The 20,829-nt window shown below is 35.2% G+C and overlaps 1 protein-coding gene across 1 annotated transcript in view; it reads right to left on the bottom strand.

Annotated features, from left to right (window-relative positions):
- Window positions 1–1,531: 1,531 nt before the first annotated feature.
- Window positions 1,532–20,829, bottom strand: part of LOC128995225 (TBC1 domain family member 13-like) — a 35,320-nt gene continuing 16,022 nt past the window's right edge. The window contains exons 7-11 of the mRNA XM_054420171.1: window positions 14,538–14,739; window positions 12,636–12,758; window positions 11,306–11,363; window positions 10,779–10,840; window positions 1,532–1,708 (exon numbers count right to left, since the gene is read on the bottom strand). Coding sequence (XP_054276146.1) covers window positions 1,693–1,708; window positions 10,779–10,840; window positions 11,306–11,363; window positions 12,636–12,758; window positions 14,538–14,739 — 461 coding nt within the window. The 3' untranslated portion in view covers window positions 1,532–1,692. The remainder of the gene's footprint in view (window positions 1,709–10,778; window positions 10,841–11,305; window positions 11,364–12,635; window positions 12,759–14,537; window positions 14,740–20,829) is intronic.

Genomic DNA, 20,829 nt, shown 5'->3' with positions numbered 1-20,829 from the left:
TTGGATAACCAAAAAATGCCAACAATATAGACAATGTATCACCACAGTGTGTAGGAAAAATGAATTTAAGTCTATATAATTCAGTGTTTTATTTCAGCTACAAAAATGTTACAATGGGATAGAAAATACTTTAAACCAGACAACTGAAGTTATGAAAGCATTTTACAGCCCTATATTATTTTATATAGCCATTTCGGTTAACCCGGGTTTCGGTTAACCCGAATTAGGTTAACAGGGGTTCTACTGTAGCTCTATAAGAAAAAAACCGGTTTTAAGATTATTTCTACCTAACAACTGTCCAATTATACTACATAATATTAAGACAGAATATTAAAATGACAGACTATTAATATGGTCATACAAACAAATGAAAATATAAAATATTAAATTTAATGTTGACTGATTTTATAGCTATTTGCAAATAAAGCTATTAGCTCAGTAATTAATAATTTATCTTATTTACGACTACCAATATTTAATCCTTGACTAAAGAGCCTTTGGATGTACCATCGACAGATCAGGTTAAAAAGTCAAGCATAGTGTTGCTGACCCATAGATATCTTTTGGTAATAGTATATTAAGTTACTAGTCCTGAAAATACATGTTTGGGATTACCATACGAGTCCAGTAAACACATTTTGGATGAGTGACGTACAATATTTTACGCCATACTACTAAATCCGTAAAAGTCCTTATATATTACCACCAACTAAAGGACTAACAATCACTAGTCATAACCTCTAAGAGAGGTTATGTTTTTGTTTATAAACTAACCACTCTCTCTCATTGCCAAATACAGTATATAATCAGCTGGTTGGTGTCCTGTAAAACTCCTTACAGTACAGTAGTACGTAATGAAACCCCATTTGATTAAGCTGATGGCAAACAGCTGTTTTCTGGACTAAATCCTTGCGTGGGAAGTTCGTCAAAACAGTGAAGTGTGGCGTAAAATATCCATACATCAGTTAACCATTTTTGGTAAACGTTGTGGTTAATTTATTACAACTCAATTTTAATGTGAGAATACTATCTGCTGAAACATTTTGAGTTATTACCATCACACATTTCAGTTAAATATTGTTTTAACTTTAGAAACTTTCCTTAAAGAAAAAAAATCACTATGCACAGTTATTTATAATCAAGTCCTGCATACACAATATCAAAAAGCATACATACATTCAAGGATTAATAAAGCATGGTTTGCATGACAATCGTAAAAATTACATCACAGCTGGGAAATTATGAAGAAAGGAAATACATTTTTGCTATCAAAATGCTTCAGAAGAATCATTCAAACACTATGATTCTAAGATTAATAAATTGTAGATTGTAGAGGATAGGCCAAATTTTTTATATGGCTATTGCTTAAAAATATCTATTATCTATCTACGAATAAATCAAAGTTAAATCTTGCAATCAAAATATATTACACTATTTCGGAAACCGAGTAAAATCTCAAAATGAGCAAAAGCAAAAAAATTAAAATATTAGAAGGAACTATTAAAATTATATATTTTACCTAATTGTTACAGTACTTATTTAATAAACAATCCCTATAATGACATTTAGTTTAGTATGATAAATGCAGTCTTACAAACATCTATAAGGCAAGGTCCAGCCGTTGAGCTGTAGAATGATGGCTTGAAATCACAATGATGTAGAGAACGTACTTAAGAACTCTTCCAGAGATCTTCATCTCATTCTTGAGCTTAAAAAAAGAGACAGAGTTTTTAAAATGGTGTATAACCAAAACAAAAAAACAGATATATTTAAACAATGGCAGCAGAGATTTCTATTTTAATAAACGGTGGTCTTAAAGCTAAATGTAATGGTCCAACAGTTTTTTAAGAGCTTGGCAGCCTTTTTTAATCTTGCATTTGCCTGTCCACATAGGATGTGGAACGTATCCAGCAAAGCAAGGGGTGAGCCGGTACAGTACATTAACGAACTGTACTTAGGATAAAAAGTAGTAGCAGTTACAAGGATCTGAACCCACGGCATTGTTGGCTTGGTCCAAAGTCCATGTAGCTACCAACTGAGCCACCGACTCACCTGATTATTATAGTTTTAATTAATTTATCACATTTTTGTAAGGAAATCTTTCAAAGTCAGGAACCCTATAAAATTAAATTAATAAGTTACTAGAGGACCCATGCTGCTCTGCAGCTTTAAAATAAATATAATATCCGAGAAATAATTAAATTTATGATTTATGATTGAGTAATACAGTATCTTGAGCTTAACTGATTCAAACGATCGATAGCTAAATTTAAAGCCTATAATTTACTGATTATTTTGAGTCTAAGGGACCCGTGGTGCTCTTCTGCGTTAAAAGAAATATAATATCCGAGAAATAATCAAATTGATGAGATTTTTTTTTTTTTTTTTTTGTGGGGGCTGGGGTAATGGCATACCCCTAGCTACTTCGGCCTGGGGACCTTTTGTAGCACCCTTTAATTCATTCTGACAGCCCTAGGCTCCTCAAGTAGCCCAGGAGCTGAAAGACACCCAGCTTCCTTATCTCTGTTGGTTCCAGGAATAACCTCCCCAGAGATATAAGCCTTCTATGGGCCAACGCTGGACAGTCCAGCCATAAATGTTCTGAGGTTTCTACCTCGTTCTCACAGAACCTGCAGAGGTCTGTTTGTGACCTCCCTATGGTCCTGAGATGTTTCCTGATAGGACCGTGCCCTGTTAACACTCCTACTAGCAGACTAATGTCCCCTTTCTTAAGGCTCAGCAAGTCTTTCCAGCCTTTATCAGTGGGGTCGATTAGTAATTTGGACGTCCTCATACCTGGGTGGTTCATCCAGGCCAGAGCCTTTTGAACCTTGACCCAGTCTTGGACTTTGGCTACTCCTGAGCTTATGGGGGTACCACAGTAGGGTTCTGGTCCTGACAGTTGGTCTTCCGCACCCTTCCTGGCCAATGCATCGGCTTTTTCGTTCCCCTCATGCCCCGAATGTCCAGGAACCCAAGACAATTTGACTTGGTTTCGCTCTGCTAACTTTTTGAGGGTGTTTTTACACCCTTTTACTGTTCGTGACTGTGTCACACATGACCCCAGCGCCTTCAGTGCTGCCTGGCTGTCAGAGAGAATAAGGATTTTACCCTTTCTTAGATTCTTGCTAATAATATTATTAGCACAGCACTCAATCGCCAGGACCTCTGATTGAAAAACTGTTGTTGTTCTGCCCAAGGCCAGAGATATTTTGGTTTTGTTACCATACACTCCCAGCCCTGATCTCTCATCCTTCCGACTTCCATCGGTGTAATAGACCAAGCATGCTCTGTCATTGCTGAAGTTGCACTGTTGCCAGTTGTCTCTTCCCCCTATTGCAACTTGGTAAGGAATCTCGAAGTCGTATTCCTTTGTCATGAGGTCTGGTGTGCCTAGTTCCATGTCCATGCTTGGGAATCCCCTCAGGATGGACAGGTGGCCAGACTGCCTCTGTAGATTCAGCTCACCTCTGCTGCCCATTTTTAGTGCAGATATGGCTGCGCATTTCTTAACTTCCAGCCCTAGTGGGAGCATGTCGAGTATTGCCTCCATTGCAGCTGTGGGACAGGATTTCATGGTTCCACAGATCCCCGAGCACGCTAGCCTTTGCAGCTGCTGCAGTTTCCTGCCAGCTACTGTCTGCTCTGCCTTAGGCCACCATACTAAGGCTGCATATGTAACCATTGGTTTGACTATGGCTTCATAGGTCCAATGTGTGAGTTTGGGACTGAGTCCCCATTTCTTGCCAAAGGTTCTTCTGCAAGCACCAAAAGCACCTGTACCTTTTGCGAGTACATAGTCAAAGTGCCTGCTCCAGGTCAGTTTCTGGTCGAGGTAAACTCCAAGGTATTTTGTTTCCTTCACAAGTTTTACACTTTTCCCCTGAATTTTTGGGGCTGTTAGGTTAGTTCTCCTTCTCGTAAAGGAGATTAGCTCTGTTTTGTCAGGGTTAATTGTGAGCCCCTCTTTGGAGCACCACCCCTCAATGAAGCTAACGGCTGTCTGGGTAAGGTTGTTCACTGTGGCTGCGTGTTTGCCTCTGACAGTCAGCACTAGGTCGTCTGCAAAGGCTTGGAGGTCTATGTCTCTCCTGTCAGCCTCTCTCAGTAGATCATCCACCACAAGAGCCCACAGCAGGGGTGAGATAACCCCTCCTTGAGGGCAACCCTGCCGAGCAATGATAGCTGTCGAGTAGCCTCCCAATTCTGCCGTCACCACCCTGCTCTTGAGCAGGGCATTTATCCAAGCTGCTACGTCGGGGGAGATGCCCCTGCTTCTGACTGCAGCCTCTATAGATTTGTAACTCACGTTGTCAAAGGCACCCTGTATGTCCATGAAGACCCCTGCCATAATTTCCTGGTGTTCTAGGGTTTCCTCGATCTTTGCCACTAGAGTGCTTAGGGCCGTCGTTGTAGATTTGCCCTTCATGAACGCATGTTGGCTCGCACTTAGGGGGTTGATAACTAAATATGCATCCCTAATGTGGCGGTTTATCACTTTTTCCATAGTCTTTAGCATGAAAGACGACAGGCAAATTGGCCTGTAGGATTTAGGCTGGGCCTGGTCTCTACCTTTTTTCAGCAGAAACGCCACCCTTGATTTCCTCCAACAAATTGGGATGTAACCTAGGGCAAAGCTGCCCCTGAACAGAGCTATCATATGATTTAAAAGGACCTCTAGTCCTTCTTGGATGAAAGCTGGGAATATTCCGTCCCCGCCTGGAGACTTGAAAGGGCTGAATGAATCGACAGCCCACTTCACGACCTCCGGCTTGAACAGCTTACTCAAAAATCTTCTAGCCAAAGCAATGTCTCTAGGTGATTTCCTATTCCAGGGTATCACGTGTTGTCCTGTTGAGTTGCCTAGTGGGGTGTTCCCTGGGAAGTGGGTGTTCATAAGGACTTCAAGAGTCTCCTCCATTCCTATTGTGTGACTCCCATCCTCCCGTTTTAATGTACCGAGCGGGTTAGGCACATCTCTCTGAAGGGCTTTTTGCAGTCTAGCTGCTTCTGGTAGGTTTTGAATCCCCTCACAGAACTGCCTCCAGGACTTCCTTTTGCTTTTCCTTATCTCTGAGTTGTACTCCGTTAGGGCTCTTGAGTAGTTAGCCCAATCCCTAGTTCTTTTGGTGGTGTTAAAGAGTTTACGGAGTTTACATCTCAACTTGTTTAGCTTCTCATTCCACCAGGGCACATTTCTTGTTGTCCTTTTGGTTTTGAGAGGGCAATTTTCCTCAAAGGCATTTAGCATTGACCTGTTTAACTGTTCTGCCTTCATGTCAAGGCCGTCAATGGTCATGAGTTGGATCACCTTTTCTTCAACTTCATCCCTGAGGGATTCCTTGTATCCCACCCAGTCTGTTGTTTTAGGAGCCCTATAAGTCAGAACGCTTTTGACGCTTGCTATCAAGTCAAACCTAATATGGCAGTGGTCAGATAGAGAGGCTTCATCAGAGACGTGCCATCCTTTTGTTTCCAGGTGACCAAGGTTTAACGATAGGGTGAGGTCCAAAATTTCCTCTCTTACCCACGGCATTGTTGGCTTGGTCCAAAGTCCATGTAGCTACCAACTGAGCCACCGACTCACCTGATTATTATAGTTTTAATTAATTTATCACATTTTTGTAAGGAAATCTTTCAAAGTCAGGAACCCTATAAAATTAAATTAATAAGTTACTAGAGGACCCATGCTGCTCTGCAGCTTTAAAATAAATATAATATCCGAGAAATAATTAAATTTATGATTTATGATTGAGTAATACAGTATCTTGAGCTTAACTGATTCAAACGATCGATAGCTAAATTTAAAGCCTATAATTTACTGATTATTTTGAGTCTAAGGGACCCGTGGTGCTCTTCTGCGTTAAAAGAAATATAATATCCGAGAAATAATCAAATTGATGAGATAAAAAACATATGAAAAATAATTTTTATGTTGGTTTTTCACCTTGCGTTTGCTTGAAACTCGTACCATTTTAATAAATAATAACTTAGATGAAAGCCAGTATTTCACTGAAAGTTCTTAGACTAAAATATATATGATTATAAAATTATAACTGGTGAAGGTACATCTTAAATTGAAGTAAGAATTAGAAAATAAATCAAATTATGTGTTTTGGTCGAGTAGTACAGGAGGTAAATATTTGCCGATGCTTTATGAGAAAACTTGGTGTGCATACCTTCAATTTGAGACCTCAATCATAAAAATCGACTGGGTAGAAGAGCCAAACAAACTCGAAAAAAAACCACATTAAACTCACATAAGAAATACATGGGGAGCAAATTTCGTTACGTGTAAGCCAAGTGGGATTATAGATAAATACATGCCGATGCTTGATGGCAAATCTGTGCGTGCATACCTTCAATTCGAGATCTCAATCATGAAAATCGGTCGGGTAGAAGAGCCAAACGAACTCGGCAAAGAGAAACCAAAATTAACTCCCATAAGAAATACATGGGGAGCAAATTTTTTTTATGTATACACACCGAGTGGGATAATAGATAAATATATGCCCATGGTTGATGGCAAATCTGAGCGTGCATACCTTCAAATCAAGATTTCGATCATGAAAATCGGTCGAGTAGAAGAGCCAAATGAACTCGGCAAAGAAAACCCAAATTTAACTCCCATAAGAAATACATGGGGAGCAAATTTCGTTTACGTATATGCCGAGTGGGATTAAAGATAAATATATGCCGATGCTTGATGGTTAATCTGTGCGTGCATACCTTCAATTTGAGACCCCATTCATGAAAATTGGTGGGGTAGAATAGCCAAACGAACTCGGCAAAGAGAAACCAAATTTAACTCCCATAAGAAATACATGGGGAGCAAATTTCGTCAACGTGTAAGCCGAGTGGGATTATAGATAAATACATGCCGATGCTTGATGGCAAATCTGAGCGTGCATACCTTCAATTCAAGATTTCAATCATGAAAATCAGTCGAGTAGAAGAGCCAAATGAACTCGGCAAAGAAAACCCAAATTTAACTCCCATAAGAGATACATGGGGAGCAAATTTTGTTTACGTATAAACCGAGTGGGATATAAATATATGCCGATGCTTGATGGCTAATCTGTGCATGCATACCTTGAATTTGAGACGTCAATCATGAAAATCGGTCAGGTAGAATAGCCAAACGAACTCGGCAAAGAGAAACCAAATTTAACTCCCATAAGAAATACATGGGGAGAAAATTTCGTTTACGTATAAACCGAGTAAGATTATAGATAATTATATGCCGATGCTTGATAATAGACAATGGACAATAGACAATTTCTTTATTACAATTTCATCAAGAAATGTTACCGCGTCAAATTTTACAGATGATTTATGGCAAATCTGTGCGTGCATACCTTCAATTTGAGACCTCAATCATGAAAATCGGTCAGGTAGAAGAGCCAAACGTGGTCGGAAAAGAAAAACCAAGTTTTTTTAATATACAGGGTGGAACGAAGTTAGTGTTAAAAAATTTTATCTGTTAAACTACTAAGTATTGGTGACAAAATAGCACCAATTTAAGTTTCCATACCCTCACCGGTAGGGAATAACGGACAATTTTTGAATTTTTGAAAATATTTGTATTTGCTTACATAAAATGGCCATAAGTGCACTAAACATTGTTTTTATTCCAAATTCATTGTCATTTTTAGAATCCTCGTTAAATCTCCAATATTAATAATACAAATTCATTGGGATGAAACTTCTGTATAAGCCCTTATTTGGCAATGGAAGTTTGAATTTGTGATTTTTTAGAAAAAAATAATAACCTTTTCCAACGTTTTTCTATACTACACTGGACTCTAGAGAGTGTCAATTATTACTAAAAACTTCGGCAGTTAATAACCTTTAAAATTATGTATAAACATCTACTGTTCGTTTGATTTGTCGTTCTCAAATTTAAGAGTTTTTCTTTAAAAACACGGAATGGCTAATGTTTAATTTCCTGCAAAAAACGTGTATTGGATTCAATGATATGGCAGCAGCTGCTTTAAAAATCATGTTTAAATGGGTAATATTGCAATTTTCAGAATCCTTGTAAAATTCCTAATATATTGAGGAATTGTTCGGATTAAAACCTCATGAACCTAGGTTTTGTGATGTATCTTCATTTAGGGTTTTTTTTATCTTTTTTACTGGCATAACTTAAATATCGTTTACGGTGTTAGATCTATGGTACACTTAACCGATGTGCGAGATTGAATTAATGCAAAATACACAACTTGAACAATGATAAAGATGGGTCATATGGTGTGATTTGCTGGCATGCCAGGTCGACAGACCTCTAGTCCACTGGACTTGTTTTGTGTGGCTATGTGGAGTACTTGGACTCCTTATCTTTAGCGGAAGATAATAAGGAAATTTAAAACTGGATAATGAATGCAGATGTTCTAGTCAGAGGAACGTTGTATTTTAATGTTACTGTTGGTGCCACTTGCAAAAAAACTTGGCTGTATATCAGGGCAAATAAAGGAGATTTTGAAAAAAAAAAACTCAAGTAGTTGGCATCAAATAGAAGGCAACTATTAAAACTAGGGATGGACGAGATTGGATTTTTAGTTCGAGACGAGACGAGACGAGATTTTTTATTTCTCATAAAATTTCGAGACGAGATCGAGACGAGATTTCTCTTCTCATACACAACGGGAAATGCACGTTCGAAATTTTTACCTGATTTTGTAACATTGTTAGATGACTGTTTAAATACTAAAATAATGATAATAGGCAATAGGATGATATATGATATTTACAATCTTTCATTAAATAACATGATTTTGAATATTAAACACCACAATGTAATAACACAATGTAATAACATGATTTTTTAAATAATTTTGTAAACTAAATTCACTTTGAATACATACCTGATGGCTTTCATTGATTTTAGCAGGATTTTATCTTATTTGTTGTTTTTTATAATGGTAACTTTTACTTGATGTCAGTAGTAATAATTTTGAGTTGTGTGAATTTATTAGTTATAGTATTTTTTTAAATTTTTATTTTTGACGACACTCCTGTCTTTGTACGTTGTACTATGTAAGATGTTATGAGTGAATAAAGAATTTGAATTTGAATTTGAACATCAGCATAACATTTTTTTATTAATCACGCCTAACTTATTAAAAATGCCTACGATTAGGAAACATGGTGATATCAGTTAGGATAGAGTTCAACTTATCCTAAAATAAAATAAATCATAAAATAAAAGCAATATTAATTTTTATAAAATAGTTACTTGTTTTGACTTTTTTTATAGTAATAAAACATTCCTCACACTGCTTACACTTAACAAAACTTCTCAAATGTTATTAAAGTAATATTATTAAAATAATGAAAGTAATATTTACATTAAAAGAATTAAAGTAATATTTACATTAAAAGAATTAATTAAATAAGAACGCCTTCAAAAAGGAAACGCAACTACAACACGCTCCTGTATTGCGGGTATTGCATTGACTTTCTGCAGGCGTTTTTAATTTTTTTTTTTTTTTTTTTTTTTTTTTTTTTATTCTTGTCTCGATAGAAATCTCGGCCAAAAAGTAATCTCGTCTCGGGTAACGAGATTGAAAATTTCCCGAAAATTTCCCGAAATTTCGAGACTTGACCATCCCTATAAAACGTTAAGGAAGTAAGGAACAGTTATTTAAGTTTCGAATATTGTGTGTTTTAGAATTAACTTTTATTTTTGTGTAAATAAGTTAAACTACGTATTTCTGAGGTTTTAACAATTATTTTAAAAAAGAAATATATCACTTGGCTGATTTTCATTAGCATGTGTCTAAGCACTACAATCTAATTGCTATAATTTACTTAGGTTAATTTTGGGTTTTCGGTAAACAAATTGACAACATTGTAAAGTGTAGTATCTACATAATTTTAGAGGTTACTTCATTGGAAGTATTTGCTTATCTTTAGAAAATAATCTTAAGTTAAATGTACCATGTGTGACTTTAAACAATATTCATTGTATTCAAAAAATTAAAATAAATAAAAGTTTAACATGTTTTCACAAAACCTACGTTTATATGGATGTCAATCCTAATAGATCTTTAATATTCTTATAATAAATCTCACAAGGATTCTAAAAATTACAATAAACCCTATTCAAATATAATTGTTATTGCAGCTATTGCCATATTATTTAAGCAAATACATGTTATTTTAAAGGGAGGCGATTTTGGCCATTCCGTGTTTTTCAAAAGAAACTCTTAAATTTGAGAACGACAAATCAAACGAACAGTAGATGTTTATACGTCATTTTAAAGGTTATTAACTGCCAAAGTTTTTAGTAATATTTGACACTCTCTAGAGTCCAGTGTAGTATAGAAAAACTTTGGAAAAGGTTATTACTTTTTTCTAAAAAATCACAAATTCAAACTTCTATTGCCAAATAAGGGCTTATGCAGATGTTTCACCTCAACGAATTTGTACTATTAATATTGGAAATTTAACAAGGATTCTAAAAATGACAATGAATTTGGAATAAAAACAATATTTAGTGCACTTATGGCCATTTTATGTAAGGAAATACAAATATTTTGAAAAAATCTTAAATTGTCCGTTATTCCCTACCTGTGAGGGTATGGAAACTTAAATTGGTGCCATTTTGTCACCAATACTTAGTAGTTTAACAGATTCATTTTTTTAACACTAACTTCGTTCCACCCTGTATAAGATAATGACGATTGTACACAGTTTTTCCAAAACCAACCAACCACACATAACTGGTATTTTACAAAGCCCTGTTTATATAACTTTCAGTTAAAGCAACTTACTTTTTTCCAGCTAGTTCTGCTGCTTTGGTTAGTACTATCTGGATATCGGTTGATGGAAAATTCTAAAAACATAAATTAGATTATATTAATTATTTTTATACAATTAATACTAACGGTATGGAAAAATACTATAGCGTAAAAAACAGGTTTATGCACAATACTAAATCAAACACTGATAATAATTATTCTACCCAGTGTTTTCATATGGTAATTAATAATTTATAGAATTAGAGGCACCAGAACTGCAATTCTCTGGAAACTATGATGCAATTAAGACATTGGATTGTACTTAAAATTTGTACAACAATCACAAGCATTTTGAACATTTCAATCTTGATATTAGTTTTCCAAAAAAAATCCTTAAACGATAGTAAACGTAATTTTCCTTGTAAATAGTGGATGAAGAGGAACACAGTTTAACTGCATTCTTCTTTAAACCAAGCAATACTTTGAAACGAAAAGAGGTTAATAAGCAATAAATAAATAGTACCTTATATTTGTAATTTTGTAAGAAAAAGAAAAAGTACCTGTAAGATCTTCACGTTGGCAGGAAAATCACCGGACAGGAGCTGCTCTCGCAATATTCTGTGAAAATTAACAATGCCTTTAGATAAAAGTTCTTTGTTTGATTACTTAAAGCAAAAGCAATTTTAAATCTCAAAGTTAATTTTAACCATTGAATGATATTATATTGCCTTGAGTGTGATTGCTACATATATTTTTAATTAGAATGATTAAAATATATAACAAACAATAATTATGATACATAGTTGCAAGAATAATGTCAGTCTTAGAATCCGTCAATTATCCTCAAAGATGTCCAGACAAAAAGGCAAATAAACTAGGTGTCTGCAGGCCAGGCATATTTACATCAGATTAAGTGTGGTCGGATAAAAGATTTTTGCCTTTGGGTGTCGGGCTTAAATTGGGTAGGGCTAAAATCAGGTTGCTTTATAAAGTATTAAAAAAAAAGATAACTGTAATACTAAAGTTAGTTTGTATGAAATTGTACACCATCTCTCACAACTGCAATGCAATCGTGATCATCTCCCGCAGTCTTGGCAGAATTGAGAACATATTTTGAGATCACGGTGAAATCATAAGCTTCTTCTGCGGTCTCGCTGAAATCGTAAACATCTTCAAGTCTGCAGTCACTTAGACATCATCATTGTCTAACGATTGTGGCAAAATATTTGGTTTCTTATCGTAACTTCTCTTATCTTCACAGACTCTTTGTGCGATTGTGAAAATAAAAGTATGGTGAACTACTTAGTACTTTGTAAAGGCACATAAATAACCGCTTCGCCCAAAAACTAAATCTTGACCAAACCAATCCCTCAAGCCAACTGTTGGCCTAACCACCCACCCCAAAATATGGGAGGCCCACAGACCCCTAAAATCAACCAACAGTAAGTGGCACTAGTTATTCACCACTTGTGACATGTTGTAGGTTGGTTATTGTTGTCTGAATTTTCAATTCTTCCCAATTTTGCTATGGAACCCTGAACTATTGCAAGATCAAACCTCAGAAAACAATCAACAGCTGTTTTATTATTTTTAAATTTAGTATATGAGGAGCTGAAATGACAAATTACAATTATATTAAGTATCTTTTTTGTGTTACATTGCTACAGTCCATCTACAAAATTTAGGGGAGTGTTTCATGGGTCCCAAACACCTTTTTTAGATTTTTTAGATCTATCAGCTGTCGGCTGTTGATTCAAAGTTAGGGTGAGGCAGATGGGATAGAGTATCTTCCCCTCAACCCCCCTACATTTCGTGATATATACACTATTTCGTTTAGCATTGTTCATGGTAAAACCATTACCGTGTGTAAAATATGACAGGCACACTCACATTATCATGGCACAGCAGATGTATATGAGGAATGAGAATCTGTGCGGATCAGCAAACAGAGAGTCCCAGATTCTGAGAACATCTGGTAGTGGAAACTCCTGAGAGAGCAGCAGAGTCAGCCACCTGGACAACAGTCAATTTTAACATACAGTGGAATATATACTTAACCTTTAATGTCCCACATTTCACATCCTAGGACGCTAGGTTCTAGCCCGGAACTGTTTTCACACTTCGGTCTAGTCCTAGAGGGTTGCAGCATAATCACATAGATAAAATCCAATGGTGATTTGAACTTGAATTTGGCGGGATTTGAACCCGGGACCTTGGGCTCCGAAGCATCAAGCTCTACCACTTGACCATCTCGCTCCCCAGGAATATATACACTACCATAGCCTACCAGAAATAACATAATCCAATAGTCTTGGCATACGCAATCAGTCCCATCTACTTCGTTTTTAAAAATCTCATTCAGTTTGCATTGGATTTAAGACAAGAAATTTAGTGAATTTGCAGTAGTTGCTTAAGTGGTTGAACTGTGCTACACATGTTTTGAAGGTTCTGGTTAAAAAAAAAAACCCAATAACCCCAATTTGACCTTTCAGCTGTTTGTTAAGGACTTCAAGACCTATCTGGTCTACCTATTTAGGAAAAGAAAGGTTGGAATTCTCTGAATTTAATGATATTAAGGATAATCTACAACACTTCTTGATAATAATCTACAGTTTACTATAAATCATCAAATATCATAATAGACATAGTTGATGACCACTGAAGTACAAGACAATTACAGAATATGATGATGTAAGAGGTAGGCAAGACAGCTACGTCATACATATATGACACTTGACCAGTCATCATGAATGTCATCATCACCTGTCATGACTAAACTACTGTCAATACCACCTCAGTATGTGTCATGAACTCATGACCTCAGAATAGTTCATAATTTTCTCCAATAGATTTACAATTTTTAAACTTTTTGTCTTATTTTATTGAATTATTGATTAGCCTATATAAGTTTATTGGGGCGTCGACCTCTATTGAAATCCATTGCTAGCTGACAAATGGTTCTGCAGAAAAGTGTACAGACAGAAAATGTGCTTAAGGGGTCTATGGAGTATGTAGAGGCCATAAACATGTACACAATAGTATTCAAATTACATTGATATAGTGATTAAAATCTAAGAAACTTTTTTTTACACTAACAAGGACGACTACCTGCAAACTCCGTCAGCTACATTTTGTACGTCCGATCACTGTACTTCAATCAAGCCCGTCAACTTGCAATGGACTTTAGCGGTTAATAACTGTGACCAAATACAAAGCTACAAAGTAATCCCAACGTGATTCATAGTGGGAACATTGTTTTCAGCTACTATGACAAGACTAATCGTCACATAGGAATGGAAACCGGCTAGAATAGTAGTGGAGAAAGTAAGGATTTTTTTGATTTTTTTGCTGATCCCAGATTTTTACTAGATCACTTGGCTGTAAGGGGCCATATTAGGTAACACACTTTATTGTCATTTTAAACCCCCCCCCCCCAACCTCCACCATGTAATTCACTGTAACGCTTGAGCAAACCCCCCCCCCCACCATTCTTGCTTAACGTAACTCGATTTGGCTTCCACCCATATTTCATTGACGTTAATTTGAGCTTCTTGTTTGCTGAGCTATTTGTTACGTAACGTTGGGCCAAACCCCCACCCCATACAACGTAGTGTAACGCTATGCCAAACCCCCTCCCCCCTCCAAGTGTGTTACGTAATATATGAATGGCTCCTAAATGGGGCTGTGGATGAGACCTTAATTACCAGATTCAAAATCACCGGTAGAACCACAATGAAATCGGATTAGTTGGTACTACAATTGCTGTAATAGAGTTTTGTAAGTCATTCGCACCTAAAGCTGTAGTACTGCGGACAGAGTTCTTGCTGTTGTAACCTTGTGTAAATCTTGTGGTCGTTGTTTTTCAGCTGATCACATAATCTCTTCATCAGCTGGTTGATGCCACACTCTGCCTCGTCCAACGACTTGATGAAAAAATCCCTTATTTCTCCCATCAGGTTTGTGAACACGAAAAAAGTATCAGCCTCAGCGTGCTCTGAAACAAAAATGACTTGAGATAAGAAATGGATAATGAGGTTATGCATAGCCAAAAAAGATATCGCAATGGTTTTAATGGTAGGGTTGGATAGTCTGCCCTTGACTCTAAGAAATAAATTTCACATCAAAACCCATCCAGCAGCCAGTTTTTAATTTATTTTTTAGTGAGGTTGGTAGCTTCTTTTAACCATGCCTATCCACATTCCACGTGCTACGCACCATAAAGCTTTCTATAGACTTTTCATTAACTTAGGCCTACAAAATTCCTTTGGCTAATAAGTTAGCCCACATTGAACCCAAAGTCATTTCTTTCCTAATAAAGATAATTCCTAATTTATGTTTTATTTCTGTCTAATAAGGTAAGTCTTTATATTAATCTTATAATATATGAATTATTGAATAAAGAGATTTGGTATGTTACAATATATAATTTATTAAGTTAATGAAATACAAATATAAGATAAGTTATTGGTTGAATTAGCTACAGGGTAAGTTAACAATGGTACATTTTCAAAATGGTGGGGTTCCAAAGTGGATGAAAAGATTCTCTAGGCTTAGGCCTATATTGGGTTGGTTTCTTCTTAAGTACTAATTAATAATCAAATAGATGACCTCTTAATCTCAGGGAGGGGTGGTCGTGCCGGTTCGAATGATATATTAGGCTTCTTTAAAATGCAAATAATTTAATTTAGTTATTGTTCTGAAATAAGTTAAGCTAGGTTCATGATACTATTAATATAGGTAATAATGTTAATGTCCAAAGAAAGATTCCAAATGGTTTCACTGAATTTAATGAAATAAGATAAAATTTGAAGATTAAATTTATATAAATAAAATTAGAGTTTTGTCTGTACATTGCTCAGAATTATATATTTTTAGGTTATTTTTACGTCTTATACATTAAATAAGCAGAAACGAGTCTTATCTCAATTTCTGTCTGTCTGTCTGTCTGTCTTTCCCTTTGTCTGTAACACTCAAGATGGCATTTTACGCTATCTTCTCCTGGAAAACGAGAGTACCTATCAAGATCCAAGTCATTTTAATGTATTCACTGGTTTGGCGAGATTGTCTTTAGCAATTAAAATATGGCCTCACTACTTTGTAAATAATATTACGAACGTTCAAAAATGTAGTTTTGTGCGATTTATGTCAAGTTTTCGTCCAATTTTTATTGCATAATCATCTATGAAATAACGAACAGCTGTTCGGATCAAGATTATTTTTCCTAGCTGTCACTGATATGTTTACAAATGTTGTTTACAAATACCGCAACCTTTTTCAATCACGTTTTGAATGTAAATCCCAAGTGATTAAAAACGTTTTTCTTACATAGCGGATTTAATTAATCGAAAGTGCAATAATATAGTGTAATAGTGTAACCGTGTAAATGAAATTAAACAACTAGGCATCATCCAGTTCAGGAACCAGAGATTCTTTGTGTATAAATTGTTCTTGAGTTTTGATAACCAGAAAGAAGACCTTGAATCAGTGTTGTATACGGCTGGGAAACTTTAAATTTAATAATGATCGTCGCCAAATGGCTTAGAAATATGGTTTCCACTCATTGACACGGCGCTTCAATGGCGGTTGTGCAAAGTGTAAAGTAAAAAATCACAACTGCAGTGGGTGATTGTAACAGAGGTTTACGAATGATGCTAAACTCGCTTTTCTAATGTGTTATTTTCTGTTCCTACCATTGACTATATATATATAGTCAATAGTACCTACTCACCGTGTGATGCAATCGCTGGACCATACAGCCAATAGGCCCATAGCCCATCTCTTGGGTACGTACGCCTACCCAATTATTCATAACAAACTGTTCGACGACGATCCTTGATACCGGTACTTTTCCATAGAATACACGGCCTACCTACTTAAGAAATAAAATTACAAACGTCAAAAAACCCAACGTTGTGTGATTTTTGTCACATTTCCTTCTAATGTTATTAGATAGCCTTTACCAATCATTGTTTAGAGAATAGGTACGTAATCTATTAAATAAAAAAAAGTTGTTTGTATGAGGTTGTTTTTTTTCAAACTGACACCGATAAGTTTACATTAAAAGTTGTTTACAAATAAAGCAATTAATGGGAAATAACTTTGATTGCCGTTTTAAAACGTTTTACGAGAAAATCCAAAACCAAGAGATCAATAACCTCGGGACTTGATTAACTCATATAATTGGTCGGCTGTACTATAGTTCTTAACTGTGAACGTTGGTTTTTGGTACCGGTTCTATTCCTTAGAACCGTTGGTACTGTTGGTAGTAGCAAGAATCATTTTTAAGTACCAACACATCACTGTACTTTACAAATTAGTTATCGTTGGTGTTGCACCTTATTTATTATTACAGGCGTATTCAATTTGATTGATGTCTTAACTGTACAATTTTGGCTTTTTCTTTCTTGATTCCAAAATGTTAGTTTATGCTAAGAAAACGATAACGCATTTTAGTAAAACATTTATTCAGCAAACCATAGCCTAATGAATTGTTTAAACGCTTTACGTTGTTTATGTATCAATAGTTCGTGGCCTATTTTGGTAATATTTACTATAAATTACCAATCGTCTATAGTACTTCATTTCATATAGTAAGCCGTAATTTCGGGTCATCATCGGTCCAAGCAAATATACATTGTTATAATGAAATTTGATGACATTAAAAAAATATTTCAGATACTAATTTTACAAGTACTTTTTTATGCTTAAAGCGTAGCAAATCCCCTAATTAAGTTCTGTATTTTTGTGTGTATGTCTGTTAGTAAAGCATTAATGTACTTATTTCTCAGTGTTTCACGGAAAGGACAAAAGTACCTTTATAATGAAAATGTCAACACCAATAAAGTGTTAAATTGGGAGGTTGAGGTAGTACCTTAAATACTTTTAACCATTGTGGAAGGTAACTTTCAATTATATGCCTACATTAGGGCTATGCCTCATAGATCTATAAAGCATTTTTTAGTTTAATCATTGGATTTAACACATGGACCAACACGACCCAGGTTACATTTAATTTCGAAGCATTTGTTTTGGCTTGAAACTGTCAGATACTGTATTTGCGAAGGTTTATATATAATAGTTTTGCCAGCATATCTGAAAATATGCAAACCAAATTCTGTTCTTAATAAAAAGGTTTCAATAACTGACTACAATAAGATCCCCGTGCGTAGAACGGGCACACAGCTAGTTTTGAATAAAAGTTCAATTTGAAATATATATATACTAGGTGAAACCCGTCGAAATCGACGGTTAGGGGCCTCCTAGTTTATATGGTCGTGTGGCTTCATTGGCAACAAATAATGTAAATGAAATAGCAATGTGGCATTTCCAAAGAGAAAAACATACTGTAAATTGGCTGTTACGTAAATATTGACGTTTACATGCTTGTTAATCAACGTATCTTATAAAGGATAATGTGATCTAGTTTAAAAGGAATATGACCTTTCTGTGATGACAGTAGCTGCTTAAATAGTATTTACTCTTACAGCCAAAATATCGTGTTACTTTCAATAATGTTACCAACCCAGTGGGCCACGGTCCGTAATATAGGCCACTACAAATAATTTGTCAAGATAGGTACCATTTTAGGCAAGATTTTTGTGTTTGTATGTTATTAGACACGATAAGAGCACACTGAACTTCTTCTGCAGATGAATAACTGTTGGAGAAATATAAGCCGAATCATAATTGTCACGATGCGAGTTTGAGCATTTTGTAACTATATGAGGAAGTTACATAGTATTTCTTAAGCTGCTGCTCAGTGCACTTTAAGAATATATTTTTTAGAGATAAATTAAATTGTTTTTGTTGCTGATTAGCGCTAGTAAACACGCACAACCATTTTTTGTTAGTCTAATAACATTCAAAGGCTCTCTAAGAGTTCAAGAAAATAATATTGCAAATACTTCCTTTGGACAATTCAGTAACACTCTATAAATGTAAGTTGTTTAAAATACAATTTAAAAATTAACAGCTGTTTCATTAAACAGTATTATCCACATGGCCAAAATGTAAACAAATCTGTGGAGGGATCTTTAAAAGGCTTCTGCGGCAGAGCCCTAAGCGAATGTACTTCGTTTTTCTTTTAATAACTCATCTACAGACCAAGACCTTTCTTTGGACACCTCTACCAAGTTTCTACGCCCAGCCGTTCTCTTTAATTAGTGGATACAAAGTTTCCAATAAAATATTTAGATTCCCCCATGTTAATCTTATGGGAGAAAACTCAACTTTGATGGAAGATCCTGCCCAAACCAATAAAGATATCAAAAAACAAAAAACACTTTGCAAAACTACAGATCATGGAAATTTTTTTGACACTTTAATCATCAAAATCGGTCCAAAAATGAGGGAGGAGTTCTGTTCACAAAAATCGGCTTAGCGTATTATATATATAGATATCTTGATGAGTTGAGTTAATTGGGCCTAGTAGGCTATACTGATTAAATGTCCAATGAAGATTAAATTTGTCCTTAGTTAAATAAGATGGATGATGGTTACCAAATTTGGAGTGTCTTTTCTGTCTTCACCTTTGTAGCATTAAGTGTAAATGAAATAGGGGTTTGTTAAAATTTGATACTCTTCAAGGCACTTGTCCAATACTTTTGGATGATGAGAAATTTAAATTTTAGGTTTTACTTTGGGATTATGAATTTTAGTTTAAATTAAACACAATTTCCAATAGAATGATGTTCACACTGTGAAGAGTTGGCAGGATCTGGGCAGAGGCAATGGTAGAAGCTCAGGAAGTCCATGTCCATTGTTGAAGTGATGTACAGCTGGTTAATTTACATGAATGACACTTGCCACAGTAATTTTGATTTTCTTTGGATAATTTTGAAAAATGATACTATATTTAAGATGTTATTATTATATTGCAATTTTCTTACAATTCTATATTATTCTAAATAAATGATTATTGTTGGTTTTTGATGAGTACTTAATAGGTATGGAGAGAATTTGCATAAATATTATATTGTAACATAAAATAGGATGATGTTTCTGTGGGGTGATGGGATACTATATAACATTGAACAAAATTGGATAAAATAACACATTAACAAGGGGAACAAATTAAATAACTGATAACACATTATCAGGGGCATTAACAGACATTGTGAGAGAAAATATACAAAATAATAGAGAAATTAATGTTAATGATGAATGAATGACATGTAATATTACAAATTATCCCCACAGAAATCTGTATGCTATGAAATGAAATACAGATTTCGACAAAATATGAAATGGAATCATGAATCATTAATATGAATGATACTTACAGATAGGTATGAATAACATTAAATGATTGATTTTCTGGATGATAGAACATTGGGTGATAATACAACAAAATTATAAACTAAGTTAACAAATGTGTAGGACAATAACATTAAAATGGGAAAATAGAATAGAGTGTTCATGGCCTGGCATGGGAAGAAAGGGATATTATGGCTGTTGTTCCATACTGTTCAATATCAAATAACTTTATTGTTTCTTTGTTATTAAGGAGATCACAGTTCATTAGATAGTGAGTATTGTTTATAAACTTTATCACCTTGGTATCCAGTTTATGGAAAACACAATTTATGGGGTCACGCACTCGCGATTAAGGTCCATGGCACAATTTGGTTAGAGATGATGATGCACAAAAGTCTGTTGATGGATGAAACACATTATGAAATTTATTAATGTACAATGTCTTCGAAGGTAGGGTCATCATTATTTATCTCGTCGATCACAGCTTCTATTGCTCGGGTTGGTTCCAAATATTTCTTGAGGGCTGATACATGGTAGGGGCCGTATAAAACATCTTCATCTTCTTTCGCTGATATTTATTTAATAAAATGCTTAATTTTCCACGTTCTTCTGCGGTTATGTACGTATTTGTTGCTAGGGAATTATCTATTTCTTCTTGGGTTAATGTTTCATCTTCGATTGGATCTGTTTTTCTATTTTTGAAGTTATTTATTGTGCTATTAAATTTATTATAAATTGGATCATCGTGATATACATCAAACGTTTCATCATTAAAATATTCATTATTTGGCCTATGGCTATCATTAATTATTAAGTGACATATTTGTCC

Source organism: Macrosteles quadrilineatus, unplaced genomic scaffold, assembly GCF_028750875.1.
Source record: "Macrosteles quadrilineatus isolate MER2022 unplaced genomic scaffold, UCM_ALF_1.0 Scaffold_5__1_contigs__length_97177068, whole genome shotgun sequence".
Lineage (NCBI taxonomy): Eukaryota > Metazoa > Arthropoda > Insecta > Hemiptera > Cicadellidae > Macrosteles > Macrosteles quadrilineatus.
Note: the sequence above shows the minus strand (reverse complement) of the source record. Positions and strands in the feature narration are given on the sequence as shown.